Raw genomic sequence first — 18631 nt, 5'->3', positions numbered from 1 at the left:
ATGATTAAATATACTTTTTTAACCTACCTATATATTATTTAGGATAATAATAATTAAATAACGTACGTATTTATTTATTTATAAAAGTTCACCACATAATGCTATATCTACAGTATAACATGCTATATCTTCTAAAATATATGATAATTATAGTGAACATAAATATTACACTGTTTTAATAAAAGACAATACTAAATATTACAGTTCTAATTTTAGATTTTAGGATAATTTTCGCTTAAATAACCAAAAAAAAATATTAATATTTTACGTCTACATAAGTTTTTATGATTTAGTAATCATTTTATTACTATAAAACAATAGTTCTACATTATTTTATTGTTTTCTTCTACTTACGTTACATCTGCGAGTACCCTATAGTAACATAGTTATGAGTTCACAAATTCAGGCTTTCAAAGTATTTTAATAGTAGGAACTACGTCATACGTTACGTTGTATATGTTCAACTTACTAGCTATATAGAAGGATAGACCAATTATGTAGGGTGTGAATATATTAACCCATGAGAACATATCTGAATTTTTAAAACTGAATTAGCAAAGTGGGTCAAAACGCACCTGTGCCTTATAAAGCCTTTTTGGTTATGACTTATGAAAAATTTATAAGCGTCACGCTCTAGATGTTTACGGCTAATACATTTCTAATCTGAATCCTTCTCCATGTCTGCAAATCTTATAAAATAAAGTATTTAAAAAATCGCAAAGAGTTTCTTGCCAATTCTTGTACGTTTACGTTACGCTCTTAATTCCAGGACTAACTTTGTTAATGAATACTAGTTCAGGTTTCTTAAAGGATATTAAAACTATTTCGATGCTACTTACTTTTTAGTTTATTTTATTGATTTTTTATATTATTTTACATTAAGGTTGGTGTTTATAAGTTAGGCCAGGCCGCCCGTAACACTTATAATTTTTATGTACTATGTTTATTGTTTTCTATAAATGTAACGTATGTAACGAAGTATACATAAATAAATATATACTTATAACATTTTGAGTAAAATACATTAATATTATTATGGTGGCATTGTACAACTATGAAGGTTTTATTTAAGGCTGGCCTATATCACACAATTATACTTGAAGGATATGAGAACGATAACGCGAGGTCACGGACCGAAACTTTAACACGCATTTCACTTAGGTAAGTCAAATTTTGTTAACTAGATTCGCCTATTTCTTTTATATACATACAAAAATTGGTTAGTTTCCTATATTAGTTGTGTATAGGTTCTAAATAAATTACGTTAGATTTCTTTTTTAGTGGTCTAATTTTTGTATGGCCCTTTTTAGGTTAATGCCTCCTCCATATTTTTCCATTTCTCTTCGTCTTAAAAAACATTCATCTAGTTTTTCCGCTAGTTCTATTACGTCATCTGTCTATCTTTTCTTTTTTCGGTCTATACATCTCTTTCCAGAAGGTCCAATCCATTTTCTTATCTCAAGTGTCCATTTTTTATCTCGCGCTCTAGTAGACCTGCCCATTTCCATATATGCCTTAGATCGTGTACAAGTGCATCTGAAAGTTTTGTTTTGTTACATTTCTTGTTTTGTTTATTCTAACCAATTTTAAGATACTTTTTTCCATTGAATGCTGTCAATACTGGATTTTTCTTGTTTTTTCTTGCTGAAATCCCACGTTTGACTTGCGTATGTCAGACAAGGTAGAATATTTGAATCAATTATTATCTTCGTGTGCTGTACACTCTAGTTTCCTTTAAGAATTTATTGTTTAAGATTCACTTATTTATTTACGCCACACATATGTAACAATGCAGCTGGTATAGTAAATAATAATAATACATTAAAACAGAATAAGTTCGAATATTTGAACTACTTTAGCAAACCGTCTTTTCTGTCGTTGAAAATTATTTTTAATTTGTGATGTAAAAAACAAAAGAATTTATGCGAGCGAGGGATCTTTATTGAGTAATAAATAAAATTGTTAGTTAAACGTCTAAATAAATGTTACTACTGAATAAATAGTACGATACTAAAAGATCGGTGATTCAAAGATATCAGAAATCATTCATGAGTCACAGCTAAAATTTGGGGTGTTCGTTACATTTTTCTCCTGTCAAAGGGCAGTCATTACTATATCATTAGTCACTGAGGGTAAAATTTGCGTGTATCGCCAATACTGTGCACGCAATGCGTGGTGAGTAAGAAAGTATGATTATTACATCTTTAGGGTTTTATGAAAAAATTATGAGTATACATGGCCGACAACACAGAAGGACATATTTAAAAGTAGTTTTGATGGTTTTGAAGTTTCATTATTAAAATGGAGGCACTCCAGTTAGGAATATTTTAGATTCGTAGTTTACATAGCAGTGTAGACGAAGTGGTTTGGGCGTACGTATCTCATAAACATCATATCTCGTAAATTACTTTTAATAAAAATAATGACCATGGAGTCACTATTCTTATTGACCATTGAATAGTCGTTAATTTATAGATCTAGCAACATTGACAAGTTAAATAATATTCGTATTAACAGAATTGATTTGACTTTGATGTTATTAAATTATAATGACAATGACAGCTGATACCGGTGCCATTGCTCCGACATATAGATATCTAAACCAACAATCGAACTTACTAAAAATCGACAGCGTGTGTCAGGTACTTGACAGATTGGTTTTTAATTTCTCAAACCCTTTATCCAATATTTAAGGTACAATTTAGATAAAGACCAAAAATAAAAGTCTTTTAACCATAACTTTATCCCTGAATACCTGATTTTCTGTCTCTGAAATAGACAATATTTCTAAAATATCTTTAAACGTAAATTTAACTATTCGGAAATGAGGGTCCAGGATAGGCTTGTTTTAAATTAAGCTATTTCTAATATTTGTAATGAATTCCTGGGCATGCGTGGTGTACCATAATAATTAATTCGAGGCTCACAGGTTTTAATAGGCAAGATTTATGAGGAAGCTCATCTGGCCAGGGGTCCACATGGTAATTTGTGACAGAGGGACGACGAATGTTTGGCCTAGCATTAGTATGGGGTTGCGAATTCTGTTTTATGCGAGGACAGAAATGTAGATAAAAAAATACAGATTTTTTGCTAAAATACAAATATCGTATTTAATAGATAACATTTAAACAGATAACACAAGTACGAAAACACACATTAGACATAGCAGACTAACTCTACATAACAATTTCTTTTCAATAAAGCCAATTAAATAAAATATTTTATTATGTTGTCTAAATCTATATTGAATTTATTATATTAATTTACGTAGCTCGTAATGTGTAAATAAAGCTTTTAAAGAGTTTATTGCCAGTTATTCTCGTCCGTTCTACGCTCTTGAGAACTTAAAATTTGAAGCATTCAATATGTATTTCTTTATTGACGTTCATAAGTGTACATTGTGTTACCTAAATGTCTAAATAATTTTATGATTATGATTAATCTATTTAATAGCTGCATTTCACAACTGAATTAATTAAAATACCACGCCATATAATTCATTTTCAACAGTATACAAGCTTGACATACACATAAATTTAATATAATAAAAATATTTACTTACAACTACCAATTTTAGTTTTTACTAGTAAGTTAAGTAAGTTACCTAATTAGCAGATTAAGTACATAAGCGCTTAAGAAAGCTTTTTTAAATCAGCTGAATATCAAATTAATAAGTAGCTTGTCTTTGATAATACTGACTTACCAACGCAGTGAATATTGCAACCCTCACGCCCTTGGTCGATGAACTATCGTGAGTGGCGGCAATAAAGCATCGTACGAAAAGTGTTTACAAAAAAAATTAAATTATTCATAATAAGACCACGGTCGCGAAACTTCGGTGATCGAGCGCGTAACATTTTTTTAGATTCGACACCAGGGAAATACACAACACAAAATGAGTTATGTGTACGCTTGGATTAAAACTTTATTAAACAATGTATGGAATTTCATTTTTAACCGACTTTATAAATAAAGTACGTAATTCAGTTTTTTGTAAGCAATTCTACTTATCTAACATGAGAGTGTTCAGAGGAGTAGTTCGGATTACCTGCAGCTTAGTTTTATGATCGTTCGCCGAGGCAGAATACGAAATAATCGAAGACACCTCGAAGTCCGTCGTTGCATAACTGAGCGTTTCTTAATGCAGTTTTAGGCAGTCCGAGCGACACCACAATGTGGAACCAGCTGCCCACTGAAGTATTTCCTAACCAATTGGACTTAGGGTCCTTCAAGAAAATAGCGTACCAATTCATAGAAGGCCGGCAACGCACTTACGAGCCTTTTGGTAATGTCCATGTCCATGGGCAGCGGTATCAATTTGAGCATCCTGCCCGGTTGATGAATCTATGAAATGATGAACGAATGAACGAAAAGAATCGCGCTAAATAATCTGTCAAATATAAAAAAACGGAATTCGAAAAAGGTTTTCAACAATGAGGATCGTAGCGAGTTATAGAAAACGAAACGACGTCAGAATGTTACAGCTGAAGACTTCCATTCGGGGTTATTGGAAAAGTTAATTCATTCCATTCTCGAAGACCGTTGAATTATTATTTTGCATCTGTGAAAAGAAATTTGATCCAGTGATTTCGATTTATTTTTGACGTATTACGTTTTATGCTTAACGAAAAATGTTTATATATTTCAACGCCGGGTACTTTTTTGTCTTAGTATTTACTTAGTTTATACATATATAACTCGTTTTTTTATTACAACGATGAGATGTTTTATATTGTAATATTCAAACTTTAAGTACAATCCCAAAAAGATATTACATATGTAAATAATTTGAATGTGTCGCTCTAACCAAAGCAGCCAGAGCCGTACAGCGGATGGGAGTCAATGACTTTTACATTAAGCTCATATCGGACAGTGCATCCGTGCTGATGGCGCTCGGTAACGAAAACACAAACAGCAAATTAATACTGGAGTGTCACGAAGCACTGGAGGCAATAGCTCTAACAAATAGTGTTACCTTACAGTGGATTAAGGGACACAGTGGCTCTCTCGGCAACGATGCAGCCGACGAGCTTGCGAGAAGAGGCTCTGGTATGATGCCTGCTGGCCCGCATCCGCTCCTCCCCTTGCCCTTCTCGCTAGTTCGAACCTGGATTCGCCAGAGATCCACTGTACTCCAGAATCAACGATGGTCGCGAAGTGTAGATTGCAAACAGTCCAAAATGGCTCTGCCTGCTGTGAACCCGCAACTTACTAAGCGACTTCTAAACCTGAACAGAACCAATCTCAAAACAATGATAGGGACAATCACGGGCCATTGTCTCCTTAACAAACATATTTTCGTCCTAGGCGCAACTGACAGCCCCTTGTGCAGAGGCTGTTTCAGCGCAGAGGAATCAGTCACCCACGTAGTCCTGGAATGCGAGGCTCTGGCTAATCAACGTACAAAAATCCTCGGAACAGTGAGGTCGCTCCGCGAAGCCTGTGAAGTGCCCGGGAGACTTCTGTGCTTCTGGAAGAAGTTGGGCTGGCTAAATTAGCCAGGGCTTCTACGCACAACGGACCGACTACGCGTCTAAGTGCGGAAATTGAGTCCACCCTACCTTACCTTACCTCTACATATGTAAATATGATTTTCCTCAACTGGGCGTTTTTAAGGGTAGCTCACTGAAGTATTGCCGTAGCAATTCGACTTAGGATCCTTCAAGCGTACTAATTCTTATAAGGCCGACAACGCACTTGCGAGCCGCTTCCTGTAAGATAAAAAAGCAGTTAGGAATATTTCAGTCTACACTGATACTTCCGTAGATCTTGATTTTTAAAAATTTATATTATTAAATGTATTGTCCAGGAGCTTAGACTAACGTAATCATCACTGTCAAAAATGTATTGAATTGTAACATATCTTAATTCGTGCTATTTCGTGACTGAATCTTTAATACCTAGTTACCATACAGGTTTGTAATACCTCTGGATTATTATTATTTGACACAACCATAAATCTACGGACAAAAACATATCTAGTACGAAAATGACATCGCTTGATCCACGCCTAATGAAGTACAATTTAAAAGATTGCTCGCTTTCATTTTGTTCCCAAGTAGCTTATTACAGCTATCAGTCTGGATTACGAAGAGAAATGTTTCAGTGACTCTGTTAACTTGCTACGAGTCTCTTAGTTACGGTGTTTAAATTAAATGTTTAATTACCAAATGTCTCATATTGATAAAGTATTTTGGATTAATAACACGTAATACAATGTTTGAGCAATGGCCTCGCTTAAGCGACTCTTATTCCAGAGGTACAATGGACTTACTGTCTATGTGCGCATTTAACTTACGCTCGAACGGTAAAGCAACGTGAGGATACCGGCTTCGCTTAGACCTAAAAAGTCTACGGCATGTGTCAGGCGCAGGAAGCTGATCACCTACTTGCCTATTAGAAATCTAAGACTTGTAGCGCCACTAATTTTTAATACAATCTTTAATGGGCAAACTTAGCTTGGGGGTTCGTGGCTAAGAGGTTACGGAAAGGGATCGCGAAGTCTGGGGTATCGTGTTCTATTATCTGAGCGTTTTTCTTTAAATGGGAGATGTCGCAATAATAAATTTGTAGACACTATATACCTTTTCTGATTTGTATTTTAATATCTATTTTTTTTGTTTCAGGATGGAGGAGACGGTGCGCTCGCTGCTGCAATACAAAAGCCGAGTGGAAACTCTGAAGCAAGAGAAGGCTTCACTGTCCTCTGCGCTGGAGGTGAGTTTATTCTACTAACAACAAGACAGCTGTCTTGTGGTGGTGGTGGGTATGATGCTTTTCAAGATTAATGGACACACTTTAATTCTTTTTGGAATCAGTTCTTTGGTAAGTCTTCAACTTAACAGTTTTAGATGTCAGGGATGATTTTACAATTATATATATATACCAGAATAATTGTGATGAATAAAATCATTTTGCCTCCTTTACATAAATCCACGATCCACATTAGGTACTTGTTTTTATAACACCTAAACAATGATCATATAGAATATTGTATACTTTATACGAGTACATAAAATAATCAAATTTGCTTTATTAAAAAAAATGCATTAAACATAATATCATATAAGGAAGACCAATTTGGCCAGTCGTTTAGTGACATTAAAGAGCATTTATCGCACTAGGAGGGGACAGGCGATCATTTTTGGATTATATCTGCCCCTGCAGATAGGAATTAATTTGCAAAAGTACCAGCTTACCACTATAAATTGACCTTTGAAAACTAGACTACCCTCCCCATTACGTTCCGAGTAGTAAGAGATTAGAAGGGGTGGGGAGCTCAAGATAGTTTTGTTAACGATAACTGGACGTTCTTTGAGGGATTATTAATAGAACGCATTTGAGGGGATGAGATGTTTTTGCGTAATTATTGGCGAAGGTTTTCTTAGTGGTTTGCGACAAAGCTGATTGAATGTGGACATAATACCGGATTTCCAGTTCTTTTGATGGCACCACTGGCTAATGTTCAAATAACGTCGACTTCGTTTGCTTATTAACGAAGTGCGTGTCACAGATTATTACCTATATTTTCTGGTCTATAATGTCAACTTTATGGATAGAGTTCTGTAATTTATGTGTTAAGGTCAATAAATAGCGAGTTTTCGAAAGGCCGATGATAAAGTCAGTACACACACAGTTGACAATATAGTCCCAAAGAGTAGCAATTTATATTTAAAGTAATATAAAAATTCATAGCAAACATCTTTTGTCAAAGACGATGCCTGCGCACAGAGATATCTTTCAAGAAAACCATTATTAAATCAAGTTTCAATATTCATATCGTTTTCAAAGGAATTTGGGGAAGAAAATGTTTAGGATATTAAAGGAGTCCCTCCTTGCGCAACAATGGCGCAGACTGACAGGTGGGGGAAAACGGAAAAATCACACTGATAACACTGACAGGAGTGATGGAACAGTGGACAGATAACGATAGAGAAGAACACACATACAGAACTAGATACTATTGTCTATTGTTTCTTACATAATGCTAACAAAAAAATGTTTTATACGAGTAATACGAAATATGTAAAAACCTCTTCCCGTGATTGAAATTAACGTGTAAATAATTGTACCAATTTTATTAATACACAAAATTAGTACATAAAGTAGAAAGTATAAGATAACAAACAAGAAGAAAATTACACCGATTCTTAAGTTTAAAATTAAGTTTGAGAGCAAAATTTATTAAAAGGAGCTACTTCAATGGCGTGCTTATATTTAGATACTAAATACACTAATTTCTATTAGTGCATATTGTAATTTGTGCTTTTAAAACATGTTCAATATGTTTTATACAACTAACCAGAAATGTTGATACTGTTAGTATCAAAATTCAATCAAAATAGCATTTTATACACTTCACGTCAACTAGTTTTCAATTTGTATCTGACAAACACACTAACATCTTCAAAATCGATATACTTTATAATCATTTTTAAACTGTTAGCGCCATAAAAGTGGCCAGTGTTTAGTTAATTCGTACTAGGTGTCACAAAAGTGAGATCGAAAAGTTAAATATAATTAATATACAATTGTAATTGAGATATATTGTTCTCTGGACATCATTAAAGACCCTCGCATCAAAAGGCAAACGCAGTCAGCATACAAAGTTTTCAAATAACGTATTCAAACATGCATGTTGAAGGGGACCAGACAAAACAGTCCAGTTTAATGAAATATTTCAGATATTTGTACACGAATATACTTTCTCGATCCCTGTAAAACCAAATTCACATGAGCCCTCGAACGCGGGACACACAAACAGCAGGTAACAAAACCAGGGACCGTGTTATAGTGGTGACGAATTGTAAAATCTTCACTTAATTTTGATTAAAGAATGTTTTCAGAACAATTTACGAGTTAATATTTCGAATTTTAAAAAAAATGAAATTTTCACGAGATACTTTTCAAGTACCGTTAAAATGAAAATTTTCGTGAACATTTTTCCTTATTACGTCGCTTCTTGTTTGATTTTACTCAATGGATCTACGGTTTTATTAAAAACTGTTTTTGTACGAATCTTATTAATTTACGCAAAAATTATTTAAAAACGTGTAACGAAACGAATGAAACACTCATTTTTGTGTTATTATTAACAAATGTAGGTCAAGACTCCTATGCAATAGAAGGCATACTTTTCGGTTAAAAATTAAATACAAAAGAGGGAAAATCAAGAAGCGATGATGAGACAAATGGAAGAATTTGGAGGCCTTCACTTCGTCGAAGGTCGGGTAACTAGGCGGCTTTAGTATACCTATATACTTTCTACACTGCCCAATTTTGCCCCATCTCGGGCTGCACCAAGGAACGTATATATATCAAAACATTTTTCTAGAATTCTCTTACTATACGTGACTGATAAAACCTGAAAAGTCTGCTTCAATAACTTCAGCTTTGAAAATCGCATCGTTAATTTACATGGCAACCGCACTCACACATAGAGAGTGGCGCCATAACCGGAATGTTAGGACATTAAAATGGCGGAAAGCGGGAAATCGGCTATGCACAATGGCTGGGGTTTCCCGGTTTAAAAGCCCCCCTCGCCTGTAGCGCCTCTAAACAATAATTCAACTTCACCCTTCCGAAGTGCAAGGGCGCAGTAACCAGGGGCAGGTGGTAGGGATGAACTGGTCTTTTATCGATATAATTGCACTTTAAAACTTTATAGGGATATGTTGAACCAAAGGAATAACTTTAAATTACTGTCTGCATTCGTTGAGGAAATACATAATTTTGAAATCATTTTCAATTTTTCAAGTACTCATAAACGTATACCCATAGTATGTAAGCTACATGGCTTACCTTTCGGCTATCCAATACGTAAGGTTCTTCTTCTCAGTGCAGGGCAAGACACTCCAGTGGAGCGACCATTACCGGAGTGTCATGATGCAACAACTCTTAGTCGTAATACCTGTCCACGTTGCGAAGACATGATTTCTTCCTCCTATCAGCTTGCCGTTTACCATGGAATATGCCTTAAGGGAAGGCTTATATTATATATATCTCTGTTTTTTTATTTCTAATAAAAATTTATGAGTATTTTAAATTGTCGTATAATACGTAATAGCAGCAGAGCAGTGTTGGCCTAGTGGCTTCAGCATGCGACTCTCATCCCTGAGGTTGTACGTTCGATCCCTGGCTGTGCACCAATGGATTTTCTTTCTATGTGCGCATTTAACATTAGCTCAAACGGTGATGGAAAACATCGTGAGGAAACCGGCTTGCCTTAGACCCAAAAAGTCGAAGGCGTGCGTCAGGCACAGAAGATCTACTTGCCTATTCGATTAACAAATGATCATGAAACAGATACAGAATCTGAGGCCCAGACCTAAAAATGTTGTAGCGCCATTGATTTATTTTTATAATACGTAATAAGTCACGCTTTGCCACGTTATTCATTTGCTAAGTGACACAAATTGAAATACAATTAATAGCTATTTCTAATATGCTATGCTATATAATATGTTTATATTAAAAAAAGCTTTCGCCAATTTAATATTAAATCACAATACCCTTAATATATCGCTTAGAGGTATAAAACTGTATACTAAACTCATTGTAAAGTAGAAAAAAAATCAGTAGTTTATATATGTTATAATTCATTTCGGTATCGGCCGTGAACTATCGATATTTAGTACATCATTATTATCGACTGGTCAAAGCAAGGGTGCATCATTCGGGCCCCCGGCTTCGTTCAAATCTCAAATACACCCACGCTAATTGTGTTTGACTGCTGTTCGGTTTTGTTATTTACAAACTCTATAATTTTATACATTTGTATTTACACAGCTTAATGCCGAACCTTATACAATTTACGGTTTGTCTCGTGGCTTTTGCTTTGGGCACTACGAACTTGGTACTTCAAATTCTAAGTCCTTTCTGGATCCACAGGAATTGAATCTTTAACAATCTTTAAGAAATTTGGAAAGAATTCTTCACTCCAAACAAGTCCTTTCGGAAAGCGGAATTTCATATAAATTATATTTAGGAACACTGTTGGCCAACGTGTTAACGTGCGATATTCGTTCCTGGGGAGCGTAGGTTCGATGACTGTGCACCAATAGACTTTATGGGCGCATTAACACTCGCTCGTATGAAGGAAAACAGCGTGGGGAAACCGGTATGCCTTAGACCCCAAAAGTTATGTGTCAGGCTTAGAAGGTTGATCAACTACTATAGAATAGATCACGAAACAGATACAAAAGCTGAGGCGCAGACCTAATAGGCTAGTAGGTTATTGGTATATAATTTATCTGCAGAAATATCAGTAAATTTACTAACTTAGATTTTTATAAGCTACTAAAAATGTACCGAAAGTAAATATTTAATATTAAAAAAGGTATTCCAAACTGCGGTCATTATTTTCACAATCGCTTTTCCATTTATATTTTAAACTCAATTTAACAATCTGAACTGAATACACAAAGGAAAACCCGGTTGCGGTTAATTTTTTAAGTTAATACCTGAGTTATGTAACCTAACATTAGTACTAACTTTAGTATTAACTACATATTGCATTCATTTGTCATTTGATTTTGTGAATTGGCGGCAAATCTAAAACTCTTGTTACACGTGAAAATGAACCTAACGCTAGAAAATTTTCGGTCAATGATTATGACTTTCGTTGTGGGCGAATGCGATTAGCATTTCTTAATGAAGCCCCATCTCGTACCACTATTTACAATTGGTTTTACAAGTTTAAGTGTGGACGTAGCAAACTCAATGATGATCCACGTTCCTTCCTGACCTATCAGATACGGGCAAGCCTAGACATTGGTATGAGTCAAGTTCAAAAAATATTACACGAACATTTAGGGGTCAGGAAGGTATGTAACAGATGGATACCCCATACTTTAACCGATGACCAGACTGGCGTCGCCAAATATTAGATAAGTTTAACGGCGGTGACTCAAATTTGACATCGTCACAGGTGATGAAAGCTGGATATAATTGCTATGAACCCGAAACCAAAAGACAATCAGCTCAGTGGGTTTCAAGCTTTCAAAGATCGGCCAACTAATATAAAGAAAGGAAAAAGTCAAGGAAAAAAGGTGATTGCCTCATTCTTTGTGACAGTTGTGCTAGAAGATGGAAGGACAGTTACTGCAGACTGCTATGTCAATTGCTGTTTGTCTGTTACCTTGGAAAAAATTGACAGCAGCGCTCTGGAAGCAGGATTTCACCACCAAAATGCTTCAGCGCACTCCGCAAAACGAACCGTTGAATATTTGACTATGGCAGGTGTCGAGATAATGATAATAATCCGCTATACAGTCCTGACCTGGAGCCCTGCGACTTTCATTTATTTCCTTGACCTAATGATAAAATTCAAGTTATTCGCTTTACGAGCCCTGAAGATGCGGTAAAAGCGAGACACCTAAGGAAAAATAGGCCCACTGCTTTTCTCAATGGTTCCATCGAAAGTGACGATGTGTAGGGAGGAACGGAGATTACTTCTAAAAACAATAAAAGCATTGGCAATGTAGAAAACATTAAGGAATTTTTCATTTTCTAAACATTTCCAGTGTTACCTAGGTATAAATATTTTAGTAAATAATTATCACACTTGAAGCCAAGACGAGCTCTTTACTTTTAACCACACTCATACATTGTAATATAACATTCTCGTTTCCGATAATGTCTAATAACATAAATATCACTTCGAGCAGTGTTGGCCTAGTGGCTGCAGCTTGCGACTCTCATCTTAGACCCAAAAAGTCGACAGCGTGCGTCAGGCACACAAGGCTGATCACCTACTTGCCTATTCGATTACCATGATCATGAAACAGATACAGAATCTGAGGGTCAGACCTAAAAAGGTTGTAGCGCCATTGATTTATTTATTTTTTATAACTTCGATTTACGAACTCCTTATTGAGTAAAATTAGTTTTTTGTTAATCCAGTATCGCATCCATTCTACCCCTTATATTATCTTATTCATAAGCTCATGTTTTAAACAATTAAAGCCAGTTGTTACCCAGCTTTAAACCAAGTGTTTCATTAAACATATATGTGAACATACCACAACCTCCACCGAACATAATTCCTCTGTAATCTTTGACGGTGATGTATAAAGTATAAACTAACTATACACATAAGAGTATGTTTTTGTACATAATACTTGATAGGTTTCATTATTAGAATGTTACATTATCCCTACCATAGATCTAAACCTAGTTAAATAATTAATAGAAATGTGGCTGCTCCCGCGAACTTCGTTTCTCCTTAATGTGACTGTAATGTGTTCCTTTTTATTACATACCAACATATAACATTTTGCTATGCTACCCCAGAGACAGTTCGGTTTTCCGGAATGAAAACTTTTTAGAGGTTTCTGTGAATTTTTCTCTATATAAAGCTCAGAGATCAAGTCATAAGTTTATAATTAACAGTAAAGAAATGGTGGTTCATCGTAGAGGATTTAAAATTAAGGGTTGTATGTATAAAAACAAAATTTTGTCTAAAAAATAAAGACAACCCTTGACATCTAGGGGGATGAAAAATAGATGTTGTCCGATTCGCAGACCTAACCGATATGCACACAAAATTTCGTGAAAATCGGTTGAGCCATTTCGAAGAAGGTTTACAAATACCGTGACACGAGAATTTTATACATTAAATTGTTCAACAATTTGCACGGGCAATCGTTACCCTAAAAAATGTTTTTCGATTTTTACGTACGATTTTTCCAATATCCTCTCTCCATAAAAACTTTCCTCAGAATTCAAGAAATACAAAATCATCGAATTGATTAATTCTTCGAGTATTGCGCTTAGTAAGATATTTAGTGCCTGCTAATCTGATTTCAAAATTCTTTTTAAGCTTACCAATACTTTGCTACACTTTAACAGGCTCACTCAGAATTTGCTATTATTGTTACGAACACAAATTCTAATATAGCCTTGTGATTATAATATATTATCTTAAAAACTCAGTTACACAATGTTCCATAAGCTTCTCTGATGTAAATAACTGGCTTAAGAAACTGTTAATTCTTAATAAAGGCCTTCGTGTACCACATTAAATCTCTAAAACTAATTATAAAATTCTTCTCAATCTCCATTAAATCCCCTAACTGACGTTGAGATGGTAAGTTCTGGCGTCCTTATAATTGAGTTACCGCATACTATCCTGTTCCCTACTGTCCTGCTAACGAAACCAATTAGACTAACTCCATTGTCGCACGGTAAGTCACCTTTTAAAAAATCAATTATTACACAATCTATCTACATATATCTACATATCATTAATTATTTATGGTTTTATGGCAATTGTTTTAACTTTATACCACTTTCAAGTAAAATATTCATTAATTTCTGTCTCGCTAAAACTAGAGAACTGATAGACCGATTAGGCTACTTGAAATATTTGTGCAAGTTCGGGAAAGATTTATTTGATGTATTTTTAGAAATAAAAAATTGAAATTCGTGGTTATACTTTTTTAGCTGCAGTATTATTTAATTTGTTTTAAAAATTTTATGTTTTAACTGTTATATAGTATGATAGAAATAGGAACGTCCAGAACGTAGCTTCGAAGATTCTCTAAATCCTCTGTGGGTCAAGAGTCACCGACGTCTTTTCACCTACCTGTCTAAGATATCAATGAAATATTGGGTCTCAAAAAGGATTTGGTCCTGTTAGAAGTCTTTTTTTTTTTCTTTTTTTTTCATAGAACAGGAGGCATACGGGCAGGATGGTGGACATGTACAATCGCAATGCCAGAGGGCTCGCTTGTCGCGTCGCGGGCAACACTTCAAACATATTATAAATTTAATAACCAAAGATATTATACAAATAAAACTATAAAACTTATATTCCCGTTGGTAAATGAAAACAAAGCAAATCTGTTATCCGCAAGTGACTCAGGCTTCTCAAGCTGAATTATGCAACTATTGGGGATTAAACAGTTATTGTGCATACAAATTAATAATTTTTTAATAAATGTCGGTTCGTTACGCCTTAATTTGGCATCCACTCGAACTGCGAATCAGCAATTATTTCGGATAGCTTACTTCCAATGAAGCATTTTCAATTGAATGAAGAAAAAACTTCTGAATAAAAATGCATCTTTCATTGTTCGAAGTATTGAGTCGTACGTAACTAAGAGCTGTTGATGCGGCTTTTGTTACATAATGTATGATTAAGAAATACTAATTACATTATGAAAAAAGTTTATTCGCGCCAATTAGTAGACACATTATTGTAATTCAAAAGGAGGATACTTTTAATTTTAGGAATGCATTTTCAAATCTGAATTACTTTTTGCTTAGCGGCTAGCAACAAAGAAGTCCATGACATAATTTAAATTCACAGATTAGATTTGTATCCACAATTTATTTGTAAATTAACCTCAAATGTCCATTCGTATGACACTATATATATATATAGAATATATATAGAATTTAATTCTATATAATTAATAAAATAATATAATATTTGAACAAATTATATTTTCAGTGGGACACAACACACACACACACTTTAAACACAACGTAACTAACGTTATCAATTAAGGATGATATTTTGTTAAGACTAAGTTAATAAGTGTTAGTATGCTTATTGTACTATTCAGAGGGCACCCGGGCAGAAGGTTTCCTAAGTGGTACCAAAGAACTAGGCGTCGAATGTCTCAAATGTTGTCAAACTTTTACCCTAAAAAATGGTTTGATAATGACATAAGAATAGATTAAAGTTTTTTTATTAAGATGTTTTAGATGCATATAATTTTTTTTTAATTCTTTGCTTTATATTGCTGGCAGACCGCAGACTGTAATAAAATTAATTAAAGTACAGCCCAAAGCATTTCCTCTGTGCTCATCTGTGCACAGCGTGGATAAACATACACAGACCATGATTAATAGCTCGGCTTTTAATCGTATTGCCAAATGTAATCACTCTCCTTTGTCCTTGGTGAAAACAATCATGTTTGGGTAATGCGCTGGCGGCCATTAATCTTCTGAACTTGCAACTTTGTAGTTAACGTAATTAAAATAAATTTCGCGTAAAGCATTATACTCGGTATATTGAGGTGAATCTTGTCAATATTTTAAAGTAACTAATTTTTTTTACTGCGCTTTTATAACCTGCTGATAAACTCTTTGATAAAGCAGTTTCAGTTATTTTTGTTAAGAAACCTTCGAAGCCAGTACGGTACGGTCCTTCTTGTACGATTCCTGGGTCATAGACTGCTTTAATAGAGGACTTTATTTTTACTCTGTATTAACCACGCGCGACAACAATAGAATATAAGCGAAATAATGAAATGTTAATTACTATATAAATGAATGCAATGTAACAGTCGAAGAGACTGCCTACGACTGGCTATACTCTCGGGACGTAACTCCGACTCGCCACGCGTATAAAACTAAGAAAGAGTGAGAAAAATGCACAGTCTTGGCTCGTACACGTCTTATCTGTTTCGTTTAGCTTTTATGAAAAAACTATATAAAAATCTTGTTTAAAATGTAGTACATGTAAAGAATCTACATATTGAATTCTGAATTTCTTGATTAAAAGATTTTCGGCTGGGCTGTTTGATACAATTGAATAAAGTCTTGGAAATAGGGCCAATCATTTCCACTTGTTTTCTTTAAATAAAAAAATATAAATTGAGAAATTAATTTTCATACAACTTTATAAATCGTTGCCGCCGACCATTATCAATTAAGTATTTTCGGAATTTTAGTATAAAATTAATAAACACCTTCAAAGAAACCGATTCTGGTGAAAGAAAATGTAAATAATATTTCCAATAATTAATTTCCGTCGCCGTGTTAAGATTGAATCCTGTCAACTGTTTGATAAAGAACCAATCTTGAAGCCAATTGCCAGTATAATTACCTTCTCTGAGCAGCTGCGTTTCTTCATACAGACTTTAACGAATTTCACGAAATTACTTTGAATTCAATAATTGGTTTTAGGATTACAACGAGCTTAATTACCACAATTTTATAAATGTGAAATGTCCAGATGTGTACTAAATTATATTAATTATAATACAGTAAAGTTTTTTCCTCAAATTTTTGTGATGTAACAGTGGGCAAACGCGCAGGTGTCTTATGTGAAATGATCCCTTCCGCTCAGTTCTGGAACGATGGACGTCGAGGTGATACGGATGGTATTTTGTATTCTAATGATAAAACTCGGCTCTCCATGGTAATTGCGATAGAAGATGCAGATGCAACGAAAAGGCATCCAGCCCCACGGAAAGCATCGCTCATTGTTGTATACGATAGGTCATGTTTAATAATAACTGATATTGATGATAATTTTAACTTTTTAAATTGAATATAGTGTTACTGTATAATGTTTTAATAAAAATTGGTTAAACAAAAAGTTGTGTACTGTTTAACCTGTGATTTATAACGTAATAATGTTTATACTGGTGCAGCTTGCTTGCAGTTCCCACGCAACTTATTTATTTATCTTTTCTGTGACTTGAACTGGTGATTGTACATATTTCTTTCTTTAGTGCTTGTGGTGTAGTATATATTCTAGTAATTGTATATATTTTGTTTCATTATATATCACAAAGAAAATTAGATATAAAAACGTTTAAAATTGTATAAACAAATTGTAAATACAAAATAAACTCACACAGTAACTAGTTTTCCTTTTAATGTCGTTGATTGAATCGTCCAATTAATGTTGACCTATTAAAACCTTCGTACGGTTTGCATTTAGAAGAATGCGCCAGGAAACGGTGGATCAATCATTTGTGGTTGTTTATTTTCACCCCTGTGGGTGGTCGCTTAATTAAGAGTGCGAATGATAGGCTCTTTTAGGGGACTTTTAAATAGGAAAGCTGTTTTGACAGTGGGTGATATGTTGATGAATTGACACTTTCGTGTTTTGACAGAAAATACGATGAAACTGTTAAGACTTGAAAGACATAATTTGAATTAAACTAGTTTGGTAATCAATTTAAAATAATCGAATTGTTGACGTATGAAGTTATTTTGTTGAAAAACTTGACAAGCTAGGCCTGAAGTAACAAGCAAGAATAAGTAGGTATATCGCTCGCGATTCATGAATAAAACTGTACATATGACATCAAATGTACGTTGATATCAAAAACTGATAATTCATGAATGATAACTATATTTGTTTTTATTTTACTTTTATTGTATAGAGATGTATTTGTTTTGTTTTCTAAATTAATAAATATACTGAAAACTATAGGTATAATATACTTTCATACTGAGGGGACTGATGACTCTGTCAATCATACATAACATCTGATCTGAATTATAGATTCCTGTGTCACATAAGCATGTACACTACACTAAGTACATGTCATTATGTTTTACACTAGTACTTGACTTCCGAAGGAGTGAAGGTCTCCTCAAAATTATTCCACTTTCTGTCAATTCCTTTCCATTCTCTTTCCAATTCCGCCTCGCTCCCTTCTATTCCATTTTTTCAAGTTTTTGGCGAGCTCTCTTTCTTCTTCCCACTGGGCCATTCCAAGTAAGGGTCTTCTACGCCCATCTGCCATCACAAATGCGGGCAATGTCACCGGCCTATTTCCACTTTTAACTTTTTTGTATATGTTACGACGTCTTTTATGTTTGTAAGCCTTAACACCGTTTGTTAATTAGCTTATAATAATAAACAATAATAACTAATGTA

At 34.3% G+C, this 18631-nt stretch overlaps 1 protein-coding gene across 5 annotated transcripts in view; it reads left to right on the top strand.

Moving 5' to 3' along the window:
• LOC123708709 overlaps positions 1 to 18631 on the top strand; it is a 342062-nt gene that overhangs the window by 313282 nt on the left and 10149 nt on the right. For all 5 annotated transcript variants that reach the window (XM_045659552.1, XM_045659551.1, XM_045659554.1 and 2 more), the window contains one exon: positions 6627 to 6717. In XM_045659552.1, the coding sequence (XP_045515508.1) occupies positions 6627 to 6717 (91 nt within the window). The remainder of the gene's footprint in view (positions 1 to 6626; positions 6718 to 18631) is intronic.

Source organism: Pieris brassicae, chromosome 4, assembly GCF_905147105.1.
Source record: "Pieris brassicae chromosome 4, ilPieBrab1.1, whole genome shotgun sequence".
Classification (NCBI taxonomy): Eukaryota; Metazoa; Arthropoda; class Insecta; order Lepidoptera; family Pieridae; genus Pieris; species Pieris brassicae.
The sequence above is the reverse complement of the archived record's forward strand: the minus strand, read 5'-3'. Positions and strand labels throughout refer to the sequence as shown.